Here is an 18,254-nt window from a genome sequence, read left to right on the forward strand (position 1 = left end):
TGTGCATATGCTCCTGAGTCTTACCTGGTCTCAGGGCACAGCGCACATTGAACGTTCTTGTCTAGATGAGGTTTCCGTACCTGCAACCTAGAACGTATCTTCATTTTTATATTATTAGGGAGAGCATTTTGGGTGAATGAAAGGTACACAGTTTTCGAGGAGGAAATGTGCGAGTATAAAGGAAACATTCATTCACAGCAAAGGCAATGTGTGAGGCTTTAATGCGAGTGCCTTTGTTTCTTAAAACGAATCTAATTTGAAATTTAATTCCCGATAAAATTTTGGGTTAGTGTTGGATTGGAAACAACACAGCCTAAAAGGAAACATTCAGATATGAGAGCAGAATGGAGAATATATGTATAGAAACTGCAACTGACTCGGATTTGTCAATAAATGAGTACTACTTACGGATTTGGTTCCATCCATTCCAGTTCGTTGTAGTCTGTATTAACACTCACACTAGCACTCACTAATACACAGTTCCTGACGGTTGTTAAGTGTCACTTGTCTTAGTCCGAAAAATGAGGTGGGAAGGTCTTTAGTCCATTAAGCATCTAAATTGCTTGGAGATTAGCTCTGGGCGGCGACCAATTAGGAATCTTAACTCCAGCATCGTTGACTGCTAGGCAACCATCTCTTCCTTCTTTTCTGTATGGGCGAAGTTTTCGGTGATTTTCCCTCTTTTGGGAGGACCACGAGGGTGTCTCCTAAGGTTCTAAAATACCCTAAAAGTCTATGACAGTCCTTTTCTCATTTTAGGTATTTTCTTCTTCAGATTCGTATATGCTTGAATAACAAAATAAGACAAATCGGAGTATCTCGCACACGGAGATGTTGCGAGTTTGAAATACCGAGGTAAAAAGCTTAGTGTTACAAGTTATTGCTTCTATTTGTAACTTCGCTTGGCGTTGTTCGAAGGATCTGGCGTCCCTATCTCAGCAAATCAATTGCTTGTGATGAGAACGTTCTCTTCAATGCGTTTCCATCTTATGTCTGCAGTTTCGTTGTATGTTTTTTTTTGTTTTTTTTTTTTTTTCTATTTTCTGCTCTATCTGCATGTTTGCTTCCGGCTAATGTTGAACGATTGCAAGCTAATTGCATGAGACACGAAAAGAAATCGTTTCTATGCAATGTAAAATTAAATTTAGAATAATCGCGTTTCTTGATTATTTCCTTTTTACTCTTTTCTGATTTATTTTGTTTTCCTTTTAGAAATTACAAATTAGATCTGTTTTACGATATTCTTATCATTGAAGATGGAAACAAGTTTCTTTTTTAATTTTTTAACAGATGTAGAAAGAAAATCAAGAAATAAAGATAAAAGAGGTAGTTGCATTCAAATTGCAAACTGATATATTGAGATTGAAGTTCGATATTGAATTCTGTAAAAAAGATTACCATCTTTCCTCTGCAGGTGTGTTTGCCTTATCTTTCACTAACAAACTAGATTATTATTTAAAGAAAAAAACAGACACCACGAGATTGTATTTGTAGTGCTTAGGCTTTCTGAGTGCGAGTGCCCTTTCCTTTCCCTTTGTTGTTCATGATGGGGTAGCATACTTAAAATCATGACTTTTAAGATTTGTTCTTTCTGGAGAAAGGGCGGGGGGAAAGGCAAATAATGCCATTGCACAAGGCACCGATTTGACTAAGGCCGGGCCTTAGTAGAATAAATTTAATCAGTACAATCTGAGTATTAAATTATTTTATTTGAGAGAAGAGAGCTTCAGTAGGGTAGGTCAGCACTGGAAATTATATACGTGACGTTGAAATGTAAACGGATTACAATACCATTTGCACTTGTTTAAATAAAAAAATGAAAATGCTTTTAAATATTAAAATCATAAATCCATTCTCAATCCACTAAAGTTATATATGTTTCAATTCATGTTTGAGATACTGCAATAAGTGGTTTGTAATTTTCTCTGGAAGTTGATTTGCTGATCACATTTCTCGATACTACAACTTTCCTCAATTTGCGCGGTAAGCTATTTACATTATACCAGAGAAGGAGAAAGAAAGAGAATTTTCGTACGAGGTTTCATGTATGTCTAGCTTTATTAATTGTCGATATAACGTCTTTTAGTCATAATTCTGTGTCCGTAGCGCACCAAAAATTTTTTAACTTACGTATATTTGGTAGTAGCGCCTGTATTCGTTCTTATCTTGAAATCTTGAGTTTTGATTTATCAGTACATTTACGGTTTTATAGATGTGAATGAAGTCTTACAATCGAAAGCGAAAGCCGTGTAATGATTAGTGAAAACATCAGTGAAAAATTTATTCGGTTTTAGACGTTTCGTGATCATGCCATTCAAATAATAATAAATTGAATATCTAAGTTGCAGAGATAGACGAATTGCGAAAGGAAATCGACAAAGGCATGGAAACGTTCCATAGACATAAATATAATGTCATAAAAAAAGTTAGAAAAATTAGGGAAATGCGAACAAAAGAAAAGTAAAAATAGTTGAAATAGGAAGGAAATTAGGAAGAACAAATATGACACTAGAAAGTAAGAATGGAAAAACTCTTAAGCCAACGAAGTGAAATTTCAGGTTGGTGGAATGGGATACATTGACGAATTGTGTGAAAGTAAGAACAAACCATGTAGTCTAGCAGTTGAAGAAAGAAATTAAATAAACAAAATAACAAAGTTTCGATATTAAGGAATGGGTTTAAGATAGCTTTTCATCAAGATGGAGCATGAGAAGGAAAACCGATATAGTTAATGCGCCAGTTAAGTTAATTAAAAATATAGAATAAGGGTATTCCTAAATTATAATGAAATTTCACGAAACGGAGAATGAGTAAGTGATTTCTAAAATAGAATAATAGTCCCATTGGTGTCGAATTCAATCAGGATCGCAAACAGCAAAAGTTTTACTTCGTATATTGAACAGAAGATTATGTGATCGAATAAATGAGGAAAAGGAGATGGAACAGTTTGGATATAGGAGGGAAATGACACTGCATATACGCGAACTATTGGCTTACTGTGAATAATTAATAAAAGTTTTTTTTTTTTTTCTGAGAAAAGAAGTGTGGCGTGTAATGCGCCGCTATTTCATACCTGCACCGCATTACATTGCATAATATTTTGAAGGTGGCGATTAGCATTCTGATCTGTACCTCATGATTTAAATCTAAAGGAAAACTAAATTTTTCGAAGCGAACTATAAACAAATATTGTAAGTTTAATTGAAAGAGAATTGATTTTAGTAACGTGAAGATACTCTGTGAAAAGAATGTTAAGTAATCCCTTGTGGATGGAGTTTTAATAATTAATAATAAAATATACTAAGGCAAAATTAGAAAATTAATTGTTTGTTTTAAGTAATGAAAGAATACATCAAACAGTTATGGATTGCTAAGTTGAAATATATTCGGGAGAGACTTTCTCCCTTTCTCTATCGTATTTACCACCAGATTTAAACTTACTTAATAAATATAATAGATTTAGACTAGCACTTCAAAATTCTAGATTTGCCCTGAAAATAAATGTAAAAGGAATATAGATATTTAATTGATATAGTAATGTAAAGATAAATAATTATATATAAATGTATAGTAAAATGAGATATGAATAGAAATATTATATAAATGAAAGTATGATAATATATATATTAGTTATAAAAGGAAGTTGAATGCTTACTACTTGGCACAATACTGGATCCGAAGGGCGCGAAGTGAAGATCCTCGTTAGAGGCTAAAGAGATGAATAGAAATCATGAAAATATACATCTATAAATAAAAGTAAATAAAATAATAGCAAGGTATATCATTACGGGAATCAACTGAGTTAATACAATATAACGGAACCTAACCAAAAGGCTATTTGAAGAAATTACATTTATTAACAATGTGAGAGCTTTAATTGTATGATTGGGTTAGATCTGATTAGGGATGGCCAAAATTTTCCGGAATCCGGATTCCGGAAATTTTGTTTTCCGGAATCGGAAAATTTACTTTCCGGAATTCGGAAAAATTCCGGATTTCGGAAAAAATCCGGAATTCGGAAAAATTCCGGAATTTGGAAAAAATCCGGATTTCGGAAAAATTCCGGAATTCGGAAAAATTCCGGAATTCAGAAAAATTCCGGAATTCGGAAAAATTCCGGAATTCAGAAAAAATCCGGAATTCGGAAAAATTCCGGAATTCAGAAAAAATCCGGATTTCGGAAAAATTCCGGAATTCAGAAAAATTCCGGAATTCGGAAAAATTCCGGAATTCGGAAAAATTCCGGATTTCGGAAAAATTCCGACATTCGGAAAAAATCCGGAATTTAGAAAAAATCGGAATTTTTCCGAGATCCGGAATTTTTCCGATTTTACTTTCCGGATTCCGGAAAGTAAAAATTCTGGAATTTTCCATCCTTAGCTAGTAGCTGTTAAAAGAGAAACAATAATGAATAGGCTATATATACTGTATTAATTTCTTGTAGTTGGATATGTCTTTATCATTTACGTAGACAATTGCTACTGCAGTTATTTACTACTTTATGAGAAAGGTCTTATTTTCACACACAAAAAAGTCGCCGGTATGTCTCAAACATTATCGCGTTCCCACCTGCAGCTGCTTCAAAGCACTGCAAACTACTTTTTAACCAGGCGAAAGGCAGTGAAGGAAAATAAATCTCTAACAAATATTCCAATAACATTCGCTTATTGTCAACATACCTACAGTGAGCGCAGAAAGTGTTCGTACAACGTGCATACTTTATATTGAAAACAGCTAGCATGAGAACGGGAGGTGGAAAATATATATATAACCAGAATTAAGACTACACATTTATACATTTTATTTCTATACACAAGAGAAAGGCCTAACAAAGACAATCACTGTTTTGTTCAGAAGAAAAGAGAGAATTCCTTTTTTGTAAACGCAAAAAGTCACCGTACACTTATGCTTGAATTAATGCTTATAAAGTATATTAAGTTATTTAATATTTTGTGGGATTACCCTGTGCGTTAATGATTGTCTGTAGTCTTCGTGGCATTGATTTCACCTGGAGTAGTTCGTAGTTCTGTAGCTTCGGGACTGATTATGTCCCATTCTTCTTGAGTAGCTTTTCTTAGGCCTTCTTTAGTAGACAAGCTGTGCCTTCTTATTCTTGTCTCCAGAACAGATCGTAGATGTTCTATGGGGTTCATGTCTGGGGATTGGGGAGGTGTGCGAAGCCGTTTCAAGGTATTATAGAGACAGGGGCGGATCCAGAGGGGGGCGATCGGGGCGATCGCCCCCCCCCACAAGAGGAAACTCTTATTTTATATATAAATAAACCCATCCATAACAAGTTTGGAGCTCTTAAAAGTAGCAGTATTACCGCCGACCGCCCCCCCCCAGAAGTCCGTCCTGGATCCGCCCCTGGCAAACCTTGCAGACAGGCCTCGTTCAACAGTACAAACAATAATTGCGATGTATAATGTTTCTATCACTGTGCGAAACCATAAAAAAAAATAATAAAAAAAAAATAATTTAAAAAAAAAAAAGAACTGGAAGACCAAGAGTGTTGAGTGAACAAGTTAAACGTTACATTATTAGGGAAAGAAAAAAGGTTCCAAAAAGTAGTGCTGTGCAATTGGCAACGGATCTGGAAACACGCGGTGTTAAAGTATCAGCCAGTTCAGTGCGGAATATTTGCAGGGTATCATGGTCGGATAGCCAGAAAAATGTTCTGGGTGAACAAAAATCGTATAAAGAGACTAAAGTTTGAAAAAGAGTATAAAGATAAGGGATCAGGCTTCTTTCTGGAATAGGGTCATATTTTCGGACGAAAGTAAATTTAATTTTATCGAGTCCAATGGGAGGCGTATGGTATGGCGCAAGGTGAATACAGAGATGAATCCTCAAAATCTCGTCCCTAAAGTAAGACACGGAGGAGGGTCCGTGCTCGTCTGGGGTTGTATGAGTGCCTCAGGAGTGGGTCGTCTCCACCTTATCGATGGAGTGATGATCCACAAAGTGTATATTAACATATTAAAGGAATATCTCCATACTAGTGCGCAGAAGATGGTTCTTGAAAACAATTTATTGTTCAGCAAGACAACGACTCCAAACATACAGCGGAAAATACTCGATTGTGGCTACTCTATACAGGGGCGGATCCAGGACGGACTTCTGGGGAAGGGGCGGTCGGCAGTAATACTGCTACTTTTAAGAGCTCCAAACTTGTTATGGATGGGTTTATTTATATATAAAATAAGAAAGTTTCCTCTTGTGGGGGGGGGGGGGCGATGGCCCCGATCACCCCCCTCTGGATCTGCCCCTGAGGTTTGCTATCTTTCTCAAAGACTTACCCTTCTTATGCACTTTAATAATTACTTTTCTTGTCTCCTCATTTGTTTCTGTTCGGTTGCTTCCCATTTCGACAGCCCACCGTGCAGTTTTTTCACTCCTATTCACAACTAAACTCATTCTGTTACTCGTCATGCTATACAGAGGTGTATACTCAGGTGAATACTAGTGAACCCCAGTTGTGGTATCTTTGTTTCGTATTCGTACGTCAGGTGTACGATCACTTTTTGCGTCTACTCTATACATTTTCTACGGAATTTATTTACTTTCTGACCATTAAACTTGTCTTTGTGGTTCTTTATTGATATATTCATAAAGCTTAGTTTTCATTATTCATATTGTGTGTGTTATTACACTTCTTAAATTTTCTGTTTCTTTTTCGCAGGCATTCTCGTTTCAATAGCATAGGTGTACGAACACTCTGCGCTCACTGTATGTACAGTAAATACAAATTTATAATTTTTGACTTTACGAAGTATACAATGTAATTGTTCAATAATTAACATAAGCAGGCATTCATTAATTTATATTAATATAATAGTTAACAAAACTAATAAGCGGGTGATTGATGACTCAGTGGTAGAGTTTTCATGTATGGTATTCTAACCCAGAACATGTGGGTTTTCGATGGCTAATTTTGTGTTCGAAAATTTTCCCGGTGGTACTCTTGGTTCCCTTTCTTATATTTGTTCCATCATCACTCATTAACGAATTTAGTTTATAAAAACTCTATAGCCATATATTCATTCTGTCCGTCAGTGAAACAAACAGTCTCAAGAACTATCTGATGGATTACCAATCAATTTTGGCCATGATGTACAGAGTCAATAGTTAAGAATCGAGTTTCCTGATGAATGTAATATTCAAACCGGAAGCGGTACAAATCAACCATTTCCGGTTTTAACGTTAATCATTATATAGTAAATATGGTATAGTATAGTAAAAAATCCTCCCCCCACAACCATGCCATTTGTGATTTATTTTCATTGTGGCTATATAAGGGGAGAATAAACTTCAATATAAGCCAAAAGAACACAACGGATCAACGCAATCACTGCTTCTTCCAGAGATGATTTTGGGGGAACACTGGCCTCCCCAGAGCTCTCAGAGTGCCCCCTCGGAGGAGACCAAAATAATACGTCTATAATATAATAATAAATAGAATAGTACCAGCAGTGACCCCCCTCCGGAATACTAAATGTGCCCCCCGGAACATTTTTCCTGAAAGAACGACTGAACGCAATTGTGTGTTTGGAGTGTAATTCCAGCAAGTAAACACACTGTACATAGTTTTCTTGATAATATTACTGAACTGATTTTACATTCACTTTACATTTTCTTTTTTATATTTTTTGTCCTGAAAAGCCAAACAACTCGCAAGGATTGTGAACAGAGATATCTGGGTAGAGCCAAACAGCCTTTTGTAGATTAAATTATACTCTTTGATTATATTAATAAATAATTATATATCAGTCATTTATACGTTTATTGTAAATTTTGTAGTATAATGAAAAATTGTATTTGTATGGATTGCCCTTTAGTGAACTAAAATTGTGTTTTTTTCATTTGTTCGGAATATTATAACGGATGGAGTAACTCACTGAGACGATGAGAGGCAAGCCTAGTTCAAGTGCGAGTGGAAGTTACTTTACACAATACAATAATAAGTTGAATTGTAGGGCGCTAACATCCCAGTGCAAATATATAGCCGGCGCATTTTCCCCTCTTTTTGGGGTAGGGCGCAAACATCCCAGTGCAAATATATTGCGAGCGCATTTTTTCCTATTTTTGTGGTAGGGCGCAAATTTCCCGGGCGCAAAATTCTCGCATTCAAGGAAAATATAATGTCCGTGAAGTTGACAAGCCACTTATGTCAGACTCCAATTTCGACTTTAAACGTCGCTAGTGCTACGTTAGTGTTCGATAGTGACGCAAATCGTTAGTTCTCCAACTGCATGCCAACACGCCCACTTCTAAGAATCATCTCAAAAATGAGGTTAACCGTTAGAGCAAGTAAGTGCTCATTGGTGCCATTAACATTAACGTTAAAGCCTCCTTTGAGTAATAATAACACCACGTTTTTTGCTAGTCTCAATGCGTCCCTATATTCTCGCGAACATTCTGACGTGCCCAAGTTAGTTACTTTTTTTTTGGGGGGGGGGACTATTGTTTATCTGTTATTGTTTATTGTTTATTGCTAGCCTGCAGAGTAGTTTTTACATTAATATGCCATTGTCCTTGATAATCATTGCGTATTTACAAGCAATTTGTTATTACTGTTAGAAGATATCAAAAAACAACAGATAAAATCAACTACTTAACGGTTCATATTTTTCTTTTACAGTACATAAACGATTAATAATAATAATAATAATAATAATAATAATAATAATAATAATAATAATAATAATAATAATAAGACTATTCCAGCATAAAAGTTATCAATTGCATCACACTGGCAACAAGCTACGCATATTTTAACTTCATAAAAAATCGTTTCTCACGATTTTCTGGAAAACTACGTATGATAACATCTTCATTATGTCAAGTTGTTTATCTCAGTGTGATATATGTCTTACCTCTGGACAATATCACAGTAAAACAAAAATTAAATATTAGGAGTACATCGTACTTTTGGACTACATCTCATTAACCATGGGAAGATTGAGTAGTGTATACTTTAGGATGTAAGTTTCAGCTTAACTTGCATCATACATTCTTAGGATTACAAAAAGGAAATTTGTTCGTTTGCATTTGAACAAAATTCTTAGGATTACAAAAAGAAAAAATAATTTTTCCGAATTCCGGATTTTTTCCGAAATCCGGATTTTTTCCGAATTCCGGAATTTTTCCTAAATCCGGAATTTTTCCGAATTCCGGAATTTTTCCGAAATCCGGATTTTTTCCGAATTCCGGAATTTTTCCGAAATCCGGAATTTTTCCGAATTCCGGAATTTTCCGATTTTACTTTCCGGATTCCGGAAAGTAAAAATTCCGGAATTGGCCATCCCTAGATCTGATATATTAACCTAAAAGATCAGAATATGGAAATATGAACAAATTGATTACAAACTAAGATACTGCGAAATGTTTTTACCCAATGTTGTAAAATACATGTTGTATATAATAAAATATATTTAGAAAACAGATGATGAAAGAACGTTCAATGAAATTTTAGTTGTCAGGTTTAATTTCTTTATATTATATTAATATTTAGATATTAGAATAGAACTTACGTCAAGGTTTCATGTTCTCTTACCTTGTGTTGTGATTCAACAATCTTCAGGATGTTGTTCTTCATGTCACCTTGAACTTTTTGATATTCTGAAGTTTTCCTGCGAAACTAAAACAAGTGGGGTGGCGACCGTTGCAATAGGCCAAACATTTGACTCAGTTCGTGCCAGGAGATGTCTGATGTGTTCTGTTGCAGAACCGTGCCCACAGTAATAAAATTGATGTTAGTAAGACTGTGAATAATCATCTCTGTGACATTGTTGTTGTTGTACTGCCATATGAAAAGAGTACCTCGAATACCATCTGTATGCGTCGACTAGCGTGTGATAGCAACAAACAGTGGTTAAAAGGATTTGTATAACAGTTTCAATGTCAACAGTGTGGTACTGTGGAGGAAGTACTACAAGTGTTTGTTGATGTACAGATTGCTTTTACTGAATTGACTACGAAGTTTTGATGGAAATGATAATGTAGGAATGGAATAGAAATATTGAAGACTACTAAAGAATTTGTACGAAGATCAATCAGAAAGCAATGCACAATCTAATGTAGCTCGGTAATGGTAAGCAGTACAGAAATTAAAAATTGTAGTTAAAAGCATTGATTCTTTGGAAATGTCACTCAATATACGATCCATTTGTTTCCATCTTTGTTTCTATGACATGAATGCACATTCGTAAAACTCGTGAGGTTGGTCATTTACACCACTTTTTCACACACACACACACACACAATGAGCTCCTTATCATCTCGAAACTATTTCCACGTAGTGAACCTTCAGGAGCCAAACAGATAGAAATCCGATGACCGTTCTGGATAATCTCCAGAAAAACTTTGCAGATCATAATCACATATATTTTTTCTGATTTGTATCATCTCCCTTGTTAAGAGCCGTGAAACCCAAATAAAATTTTTCTGTATGCCGATCGTTGGATAGCTTTAACACAAGTCTTTTTGCAGTCATGTGTGCTTCATAGTCTGTCCTCAGTGATTGGTTGTGCACTTTCGTAGTAAAGTTTCTGACGGTCGATTGAAATGGTCTGGATAGTATTCTTAAAGCAATCTGGTAACTGCGCTTCGGAGTAACAAATTCGGATTTAATTTAGCAATTACAGTTGCGGAACTATAATAACTTTTAGACCAAGCTTCTGCTGATTCTTTCTTGCAGAAAGGGAAATAAACGAGTACTTTGTTAGAAAGTTGAAAGTTGATCTGCATGCGTCTTTTATCAAAATGTCGTTTCTGGCGTTTATACGTTTGTAAGAGATTGTTTAACTCTTATTTCTTATTTTAACTAGAATTTCCCGAATGCAAGAAGGAATGCTTATATAGTCGATTTCTTACAATTAAGTGTTTTACCCTGCTTTTACTTATTGTTTTACTACTATTATTCCTTTTTACTATTACGACTAATATGTTAAGCACAGTGAATAAGCTTAGTGTGAGTTGTCGCTAGTGATGAAAATTTTCCGGAAAATTTTGAAACTGATAATTTTCAGGAAAATTTTCCAGAAAGTTTTCCGATTCATAAAACCATACTTCATTTATTCCTACATCGTTGTTAGCCGTAAAATTTATTGCTGATAAATATTGTCTGAAAAAAGTTTCATGAAGTGAAAATCTAACGATTCTTCATTTCTGCAAAAAAATGGTTTCAAAAACGTCAATGTGTTCTTCCCTCAGAATTCACCTTTGATCTCACAAAGTCATATTTTGTCAATGTAATACGCGTAAGACAAATTTTCTCATAGCTTTACTACTTTTCTGGATCTACATAATTGCAACATATATAAATAAGTAGAGATAATATAAGGTACCTACTGTAAATTTTTGACTACCTAAAATCTCAGTTTAAGTAACTCATGAAAACATATACTGAACATTTTCTGAGAAAAGTTATTTATTCGTATATTCATTTAAAAGAGAAAGTAAAATGTAACTAATAATCAAGCTAACTTGTGTAGTTGTTATTCCAATAAAATAATAAAAGAAACGTAAAAACTGCGCTGTTAGCGCTGCGTTCGAAAAGCAACAAGTAATTTCATTTTAATTTACAAAATAAAAAAATATATTTCTTTTTTGTTATACATGCACTTGTTCTATCGAATAGAAATTATTTCTAATACATTTTTTATGGATAATAATGGTAGTTTCACAATACAAGATATTGATTATACAAAACTCCAATATTGAAGTACTAATTTACGAGTGTTAAACACAATAAAATCAAAGCATATCTTCTTATTTTCTGTTACAAAAATAATCTTCGTGAGGAACTTTTTTGTAGTTATTTCATTACATAGGTAAGCCTATAGCCCTATGTGAAGAAATAGTGAAATTTTCTGTTTTTGAAATAATTGATAAATTCATAAAAGTTTCTATTCACTTTCTTGTTACATTTTAAACAATGTGATGGGATATTTGTACTCTGCGAACTCGATCTATGTTCCCTGCACTTTACACACACACACACACACAGACAGAGAGAGAGAGAGAGAGAGACTATGTAAATTTTTACTTGATAACTCTAAATATTAGAAAATTTTCCGGTTCCCGAAAGTAATTGGAAAATTATAATTTGTTGCGATCTAACTTTCCTCTGCAGGAATTCAATTTTATAGCTCAGTGTGCTGTTAAATATAGTGGAAAAATTTCCATCTAACATCACTGTACATAATATTCAAAATTGTACTGCTTATGAAAAGTTTTTCCACGTGTTTCTACATCGTAATGAAAATTTTCTGATACATGAAAATTCCTTTCCCGTCTCCTTTAGCCTAACCGGCATAAGCGTGGGACGTAAAACTTAAAAAAAAAGAAAATTCCTTTCACTTGTTTCTACAGAACAATACAACTATCCGATTCACAAAAAGTTGTTTTACTTTTTTTATTTCAAAATGATGAAAATTCTCCTACTCATAAAAAGTTTTTCAAGTTTTCCATACACGACAAAAAATTTTTCGATTCATGAAAAATTGTTTTACTTGTTCCCACATAGTACTGGAAATTCTCTGAGCCATGAAAATTTTCAGACTCTTTAAACGATCTTTCACTTTTTAACATTTCTACACACGAATTCAATCAATTTTATCATTAATTGTTACTTGATCACTGATATTCGTTTAGAACGGAAAATTTTCCGGAGAAATATAGGGGAAAATTTTCCACCTCACATCACTAGTTGTCGCATCCAGATATTAAATGTTTACATTGATGAATTTATTTTCAGAATTGTATTCAATATACTGCCGATGCTGGTTATCCTGAAGCAGCTGAGCAGGTGAAACAATTAACTTCGAATTTTGAGCTGGAACCGTGGGAGCTAACTAAAATTGAGGAGATCATTGGTTCTGAACCATCAAAACAGCAGGCGAAGGAGAGCGCTTCCTGAACTTTACGTTCCAATGCATTTGTTGAAGTCGATTTTTTGTAGTATGTTTGTGAATAAACTTTTTGTTAACTTAATTACTACATACATTTTTTCTTTAAAATAAAGAATGACCATTTACATATATTGTACGTTGTAAGTAATCTAATCCATTGTGCAGAACAACAAGAGTAATTTTAATGCAGTTTTGATGATTGTTGTAAATTAATCGGGCTCGTACATATGGTGTAGTACGACGTATATTCATTTGAGAGAAAGTTCGTTGAGAAGAAAGAGTTGGTGTAACACGTACTATCTAGCTACTATGAGCTTAGAAAAGTTTATTTGTTTATTTATTTTTAATTTTATCGAATATACACAAATAACACAAAAATCTTGTTTAATTTTTTTTTCTTTTTTGATGCTTTGCAAAGCTTTGTTTTGCACAAACGGATGTATGCACTTAAGATATGTTGAATATTTTATTTTAAGTATAAAAGAAAGAAGTAATTTGGAATTTATATACATTTTGAACAATAATTTTAATTGACATGTTCAGAGGTTCACAAGCCTTGTCAAAAGTCTGAGTATACTATTGATTTTTTAGAGTTTTCCACCAAAAAAAAAAAAAAAAAAAAAAAAAAAAAAACTGTATCCATACAAAACCATGTTTATTGGACTTTTTTAAGAAACAACATTGTTAATATAAGGATGCGAAAATTCATGGTCGTATTCACAAGTAGACAAATTCATTGAACAAAAACTAATAAATACACAACTAACGTCACACTTTGTTCTATCATGCATCGTTTCAGGGACACCTAGTGATGTGTGTATGAACCCTTATCAATTGCAGTCTATTTCAACTAACAGTTGTCTATGCGCTATTCTATCCTGTCGTAATATGGACAAAATTGAATGCAAATCTGTGATATGCCATCTTACTGTTTTCATTCGCGTGAACCATTGAATAATGTGAAGAACATGCAAATACTATAAAATGTAATCGAAGTGGTTATTTTGAGAGAAGAGACTTATTCTCTGCGAAAAATCGCTCAGTGATCGGGCGGAGCAATGTGTCGGACTCTTGAAAGATAGTCACAAAGTGGTGTAAATATTACACGGATCGTTCAAAAATAACAACTTCTCGTAAGGACAAGTTCACTGAAAAAACAGAAAACGAATTAATCGCTAACCGCTCCGGAAGCACCAATAAAACTATAGAAGAGCCATTTCCAATCGGTATCAAATAGGACGGTGGCCCAGCGCCTTCAGATATGGATTCAGATCTTGGGGGTATGACTGTGGTAAATAAGCCATTCTTTTAAGTGGAAAACTCGGGCTCATATTCTTTAATGAGATTTGCACTTACTAACTTCCTTGGAGCTCGTGCTCAATAATATCTTTCGGACACGTGCTTACTTGGTCTTGGGCTTACTAATTTCAATTGGGCTCGTGCTCGGATTCACTACCGTCAATGGGGTTCGAACTCACTGATATCACTGGGGCTTGTACTCATTCCGGCTCGAGTTCATTATCTTCAATGAGGCTTGAGCTCACTATTCTCCTTAATGCTTGCACTTACTCGGACTCGGGCTCACATCCTTCAACAAGACTTGCACTTATTGGTCGCCTTGGAGCTTTCGCTCACTAATTTCGTTCGGACATGTGCTCACTTGGGCTTGGACTCACTACTCCGCAGTGGAGCTTGCGCCCAGTCGTGTACTAATCTCAATTTCATTTGCCCTTGGGCTCACTAACCTTAAATGGGCTCGCACTTTAGGTCAATTTCTTCAACTGAGCTCGAGTTCACTATCAGTGGGGCTTGAGCTCACTGACGCCAATGGGACGTACTCATTTGGACTTAGGTTCATTACCTTCATTAAGGCTGGCGCTTACTCGGGCTCGAATTCACATTCTTTAATAATGCTCGCGCATACTAGCCTCCTTGGAGGTCACGCTCACTAACATTGTTCAAAACCTGCTCACTTAGGCTCGGGCTTACTACACCTCAGTGGGGCTTGCACTCACTCACCCCTAATCTCAATTGTATTCGCGCTCGAGTTCACTACCCATGGTGGAACTTGGGCTGACTCAGGATCACACTTATAATTCTCATTTGTCCTCGGGCTCGCTAACTTTAAATTGACTTAAGCTTTCTCCTCTTAGTGGGACTTGCACTCACTTGAGCTCGTGCTTAATTTCTTTCGGGCTTATAGCCATTAGCTTCAATGGAGCTCGGACTCTACTTTCAATGGGGTTCGGGATCGCATTTACTAGTTTCATTTGTTCTCGCACTCACTCAGGCATGGGCTTCCTAACCTCAAATGGACTCGCTCTTTGATTCACTCCCCTCAACTGGGCTCGGGCTTATTACCCTCAATGGGGTTTGCACACACTTAGGCTCGCGTTCAATAATTTCTTTCAGACTTGGGTTATTACCTTCAGTGGAGCTCAGGCTACTTCCAGTGGGACTCACACTCATTTGGGATCGGTCTTACTTCCGATTGTTGTTTAATTTTCAGGAAATAGGACACAAGGTATTGCAATTTTTAAGTTATAGGACATTGATTATAAGTTGAGCCAACAAAGATGGCGGAGTAGGCGTGAACGCGTGGCGAAGCTGTGACGTAAGGCTTCATAATTTTGCAGAATGAACACATCCTATATATTATAACATCTTTGCGAACAATAGTGTGTTTGTCTTATTAAGTGAGAAGTTGTGAAGAGTGAACTGTTGTATTGTAGTGGAGGCTCTATTAACGTTGATCACGATACAGTTGTGTTTACATGTTGAAAGAAACTTACTTAAATATCATCTTCTAGTGACTGTTTCATTTGCAAAAACTTTATTGTTAGAAGGAGACAACGCAGTAATAGGGCTAGTCAATTTAATTACTGCTAGCAAGAAAATAAAGAATGACCCACACTTACTCCTGTAAAAAGTTTAGGAAATTGAGGTACACAAAATATGCCGAAGGACGGGGACGCACTGGCCCACACGGCAGTTACCGGATGGGCCAACATAGTGAAGACGAAAGGAAATTACGAGGGAGGATCAGAAACTAAGGTTACAAGGCCGATATTTCTGGAGTTCATTTGTTATAGAGGAATGAGGAGAATGCGGTAATTTTAATACATGGAGTTGGCAACAGTGTGAAGAGTTTCAGCCATCTGCCACCCACGGCGCTAGTTGTAGGTAAACACAAATGGCGACTCTTTCGGAAAACTGGTCTCACGAAGAAGTCCGCTCAGTTATTCGATTTCTGTGGGCGAAACATGTAACCGCGGCTGAAATTCACTGGCAGCTGGCGCGAAGCAATCAGGAGAAAACGGCTAGGATTTCTCTCTCTTCTCCAGGATTCCTTCACGACATCGCGCACCCGCATACAACCCAGATGACCACGACGTTGTTGCAGCAATTTCGGTGAGACATCATCGGCTACCCGAGCTATAGCCCGAACTTCGCTCCAAGCGACTCACCTGTTTCCGCACTTGAAGATCACGGCCTAGGTGGCCGTCATTTCGCTTCAGAATAAGAGGTTTAAAAAAAATATGCAAGGACAGGATGTTTACCAAGAAGGAATCTTCAAACTCACTCCTCGATGCGAGAAGTGCCTCAACTGGTATGGAGACCATGTCGAAAAAATAAGCTAATATATGTACTGTCTGTTGACTGTATTGGTTGGCTATATACACGTAGTCTTACTTTCTGATCACTGCTCGTATTTTGTTTTAAAATTTTACTCTAATAACTAATGCTAGGTGAATATTTTCAACATCATCTTGTTCTAAGCTGTGTAAATTTTTCCCATGGATACTTTTTTTTTTTTTTTTAAGTGAGGAAAGAAGGTATTCGAAAAAAAAAAACTGCTTCAGTTTTCACATTATGACGATTATAATAAATCATTACTGAAGTCTAAAGATATTAATACTAGCAAAGAAACAAAACCGGACAAAACTAAAGAAGAAGATGTAGGTTCCGATGAAGAGAGCGAGAACGAGAAAAACAAAGATGATAAACAACTGCTATGCAAAATTGGAAGAAATTTCAAAAGATGTCTGTCTTGCATGTTAGAATTACTTTATGAACTAAATCTCTATAGTCTTATATATTCATCATTGTACGTGGCGTACAAATATATTTTGACTTATTCATGCACCCAAGTATCTTGCGAAAAAAAAAAAAACTTTCTCCATCTTGAAGATTATTAAGAATCGATTATGATCTTTCCTTCGGCAAGACTTGTTAAAGGATTTCGTTCTCTTTTACGATGAAATATAACAACTTTGATTATAACGGAATTATTGAAGAAATAGTATTTACTTCAAAGAAGTTAGGCTGTCTTTTAAATTATTAACTACAAACAAAGAAAACACTAAAGAAATTATAGTAACTAAAGTACTAAGTACAGTTATGATTTCAACATTTTCACATCTCCTGTCTAGAAATGTAAATATCTAAGTCTCAGACACTAATTAATGTTCCTAAATTTCTTGAATTGTAGTTAAAGTTAACCTTATTTAAAACATTCACACTGTATTATGAAAATTGTATTCTATGTAAATTGTGTGTTATATTAAAAGAGGAATGTAACTATAAAAAGAGCGATGTGTATTTTCTCTGTGATATTTTTTTTTATTAAAGCGAACCAAATTTATGTTTTATTAAAGAACCAAGCTTGAAATGTACAGAAAAGAAATAGTATTCAAACTATCGTATTGCTTTATATTTTTAGGGGGGCGCGGTGGCTCAGTGGTAGAGCGTTCACCTCTGGTGCTTGGGGTCCCGGGTTCGATCCCAGCCCCCGCCAAGTGAACTTTGTGATGGACAAACACCGTGCTCGTGGGTTTTCTCGGGGTTCTCCCGTTTCCTCCCACTTTCTTCATTCCACCATTTCACTCATCTCTCATCTTCACCGTCTCCTTTAGCCTAACCGGCATAACCGTGGGACGTAAAACTCAAAGATTTCATTTCATTTTCATTTTTTTGCTTTATATTTTTAATTTTACCGGTGTTGCTCTTAAATATCTGTATGGGCGAACCTACGGTTTTTATTGGTACTTTTTCATAAAATATGTAATACAGAAAAACTATACCAGATACAAGCTTAAATGTAATATAATAATTTATGTAGAACTTAATTTCCTACGTTTTTTAAAAGAAAGTAATAGTTGTTTTGTAAACAAGGCTTGCTGAAATGCCTGTTTTTTTGCACAGGGAGAATATGTTTTATGAAAAGTATTTGACCCTCTTTCCTCTTAGGATAAATATTTTAATGAAAGTGTAGTGGTATAGAAAATCTCACCTCCATGCCTATGGGAGCTGAACTTGGACTTAAATAGCAACAGGAGT

The 18,254-nt window shown here is 35.4% G+C and overlaps 1 protein-coding gene across 2 annotated transcripts in view; it reads left to right on the top strand.

Annotated features, from left to right (window-relative positions):
- Positions 1-13,002, top strand: part of LOC145689368 (small ribosomal subunit protein mS39) — a 58,719-nt gene extending 45,717 nt beyond the window's left edge. For both annotated transcript variants that reach the window (XM_081763527.1, XM_081763523.1), the window contains exon 12: positions 12,761-13,002. In XM_081763527.1, the coding sequence (XP_081619653.1) occupies positions 12,761-12,922 (162 nt within the window). In that variant the 3' untranslated portion in view covers positions 12,923-13,002. The remainder of the gene's footprint in view (positions 1-12,760) is intronic.
- The last annotated feature ends 5,252 nt before the right edge of the window (positions 13,003-18,254 follow it).

This window comes from Thermobia domestica, chromosome 1 (genome assembly GCF_964235325.1).
Source record: "Thermobia domestica chromosome 1, izTheDome1.hap1.1, whole genome shotgun sequence".
Lineage (NCBI taxonomy): Eukaryota > Metazoa > Arthropoda > Insecta > Zygentoma > Lepismatidae > Thermobia > Thermobia domestica.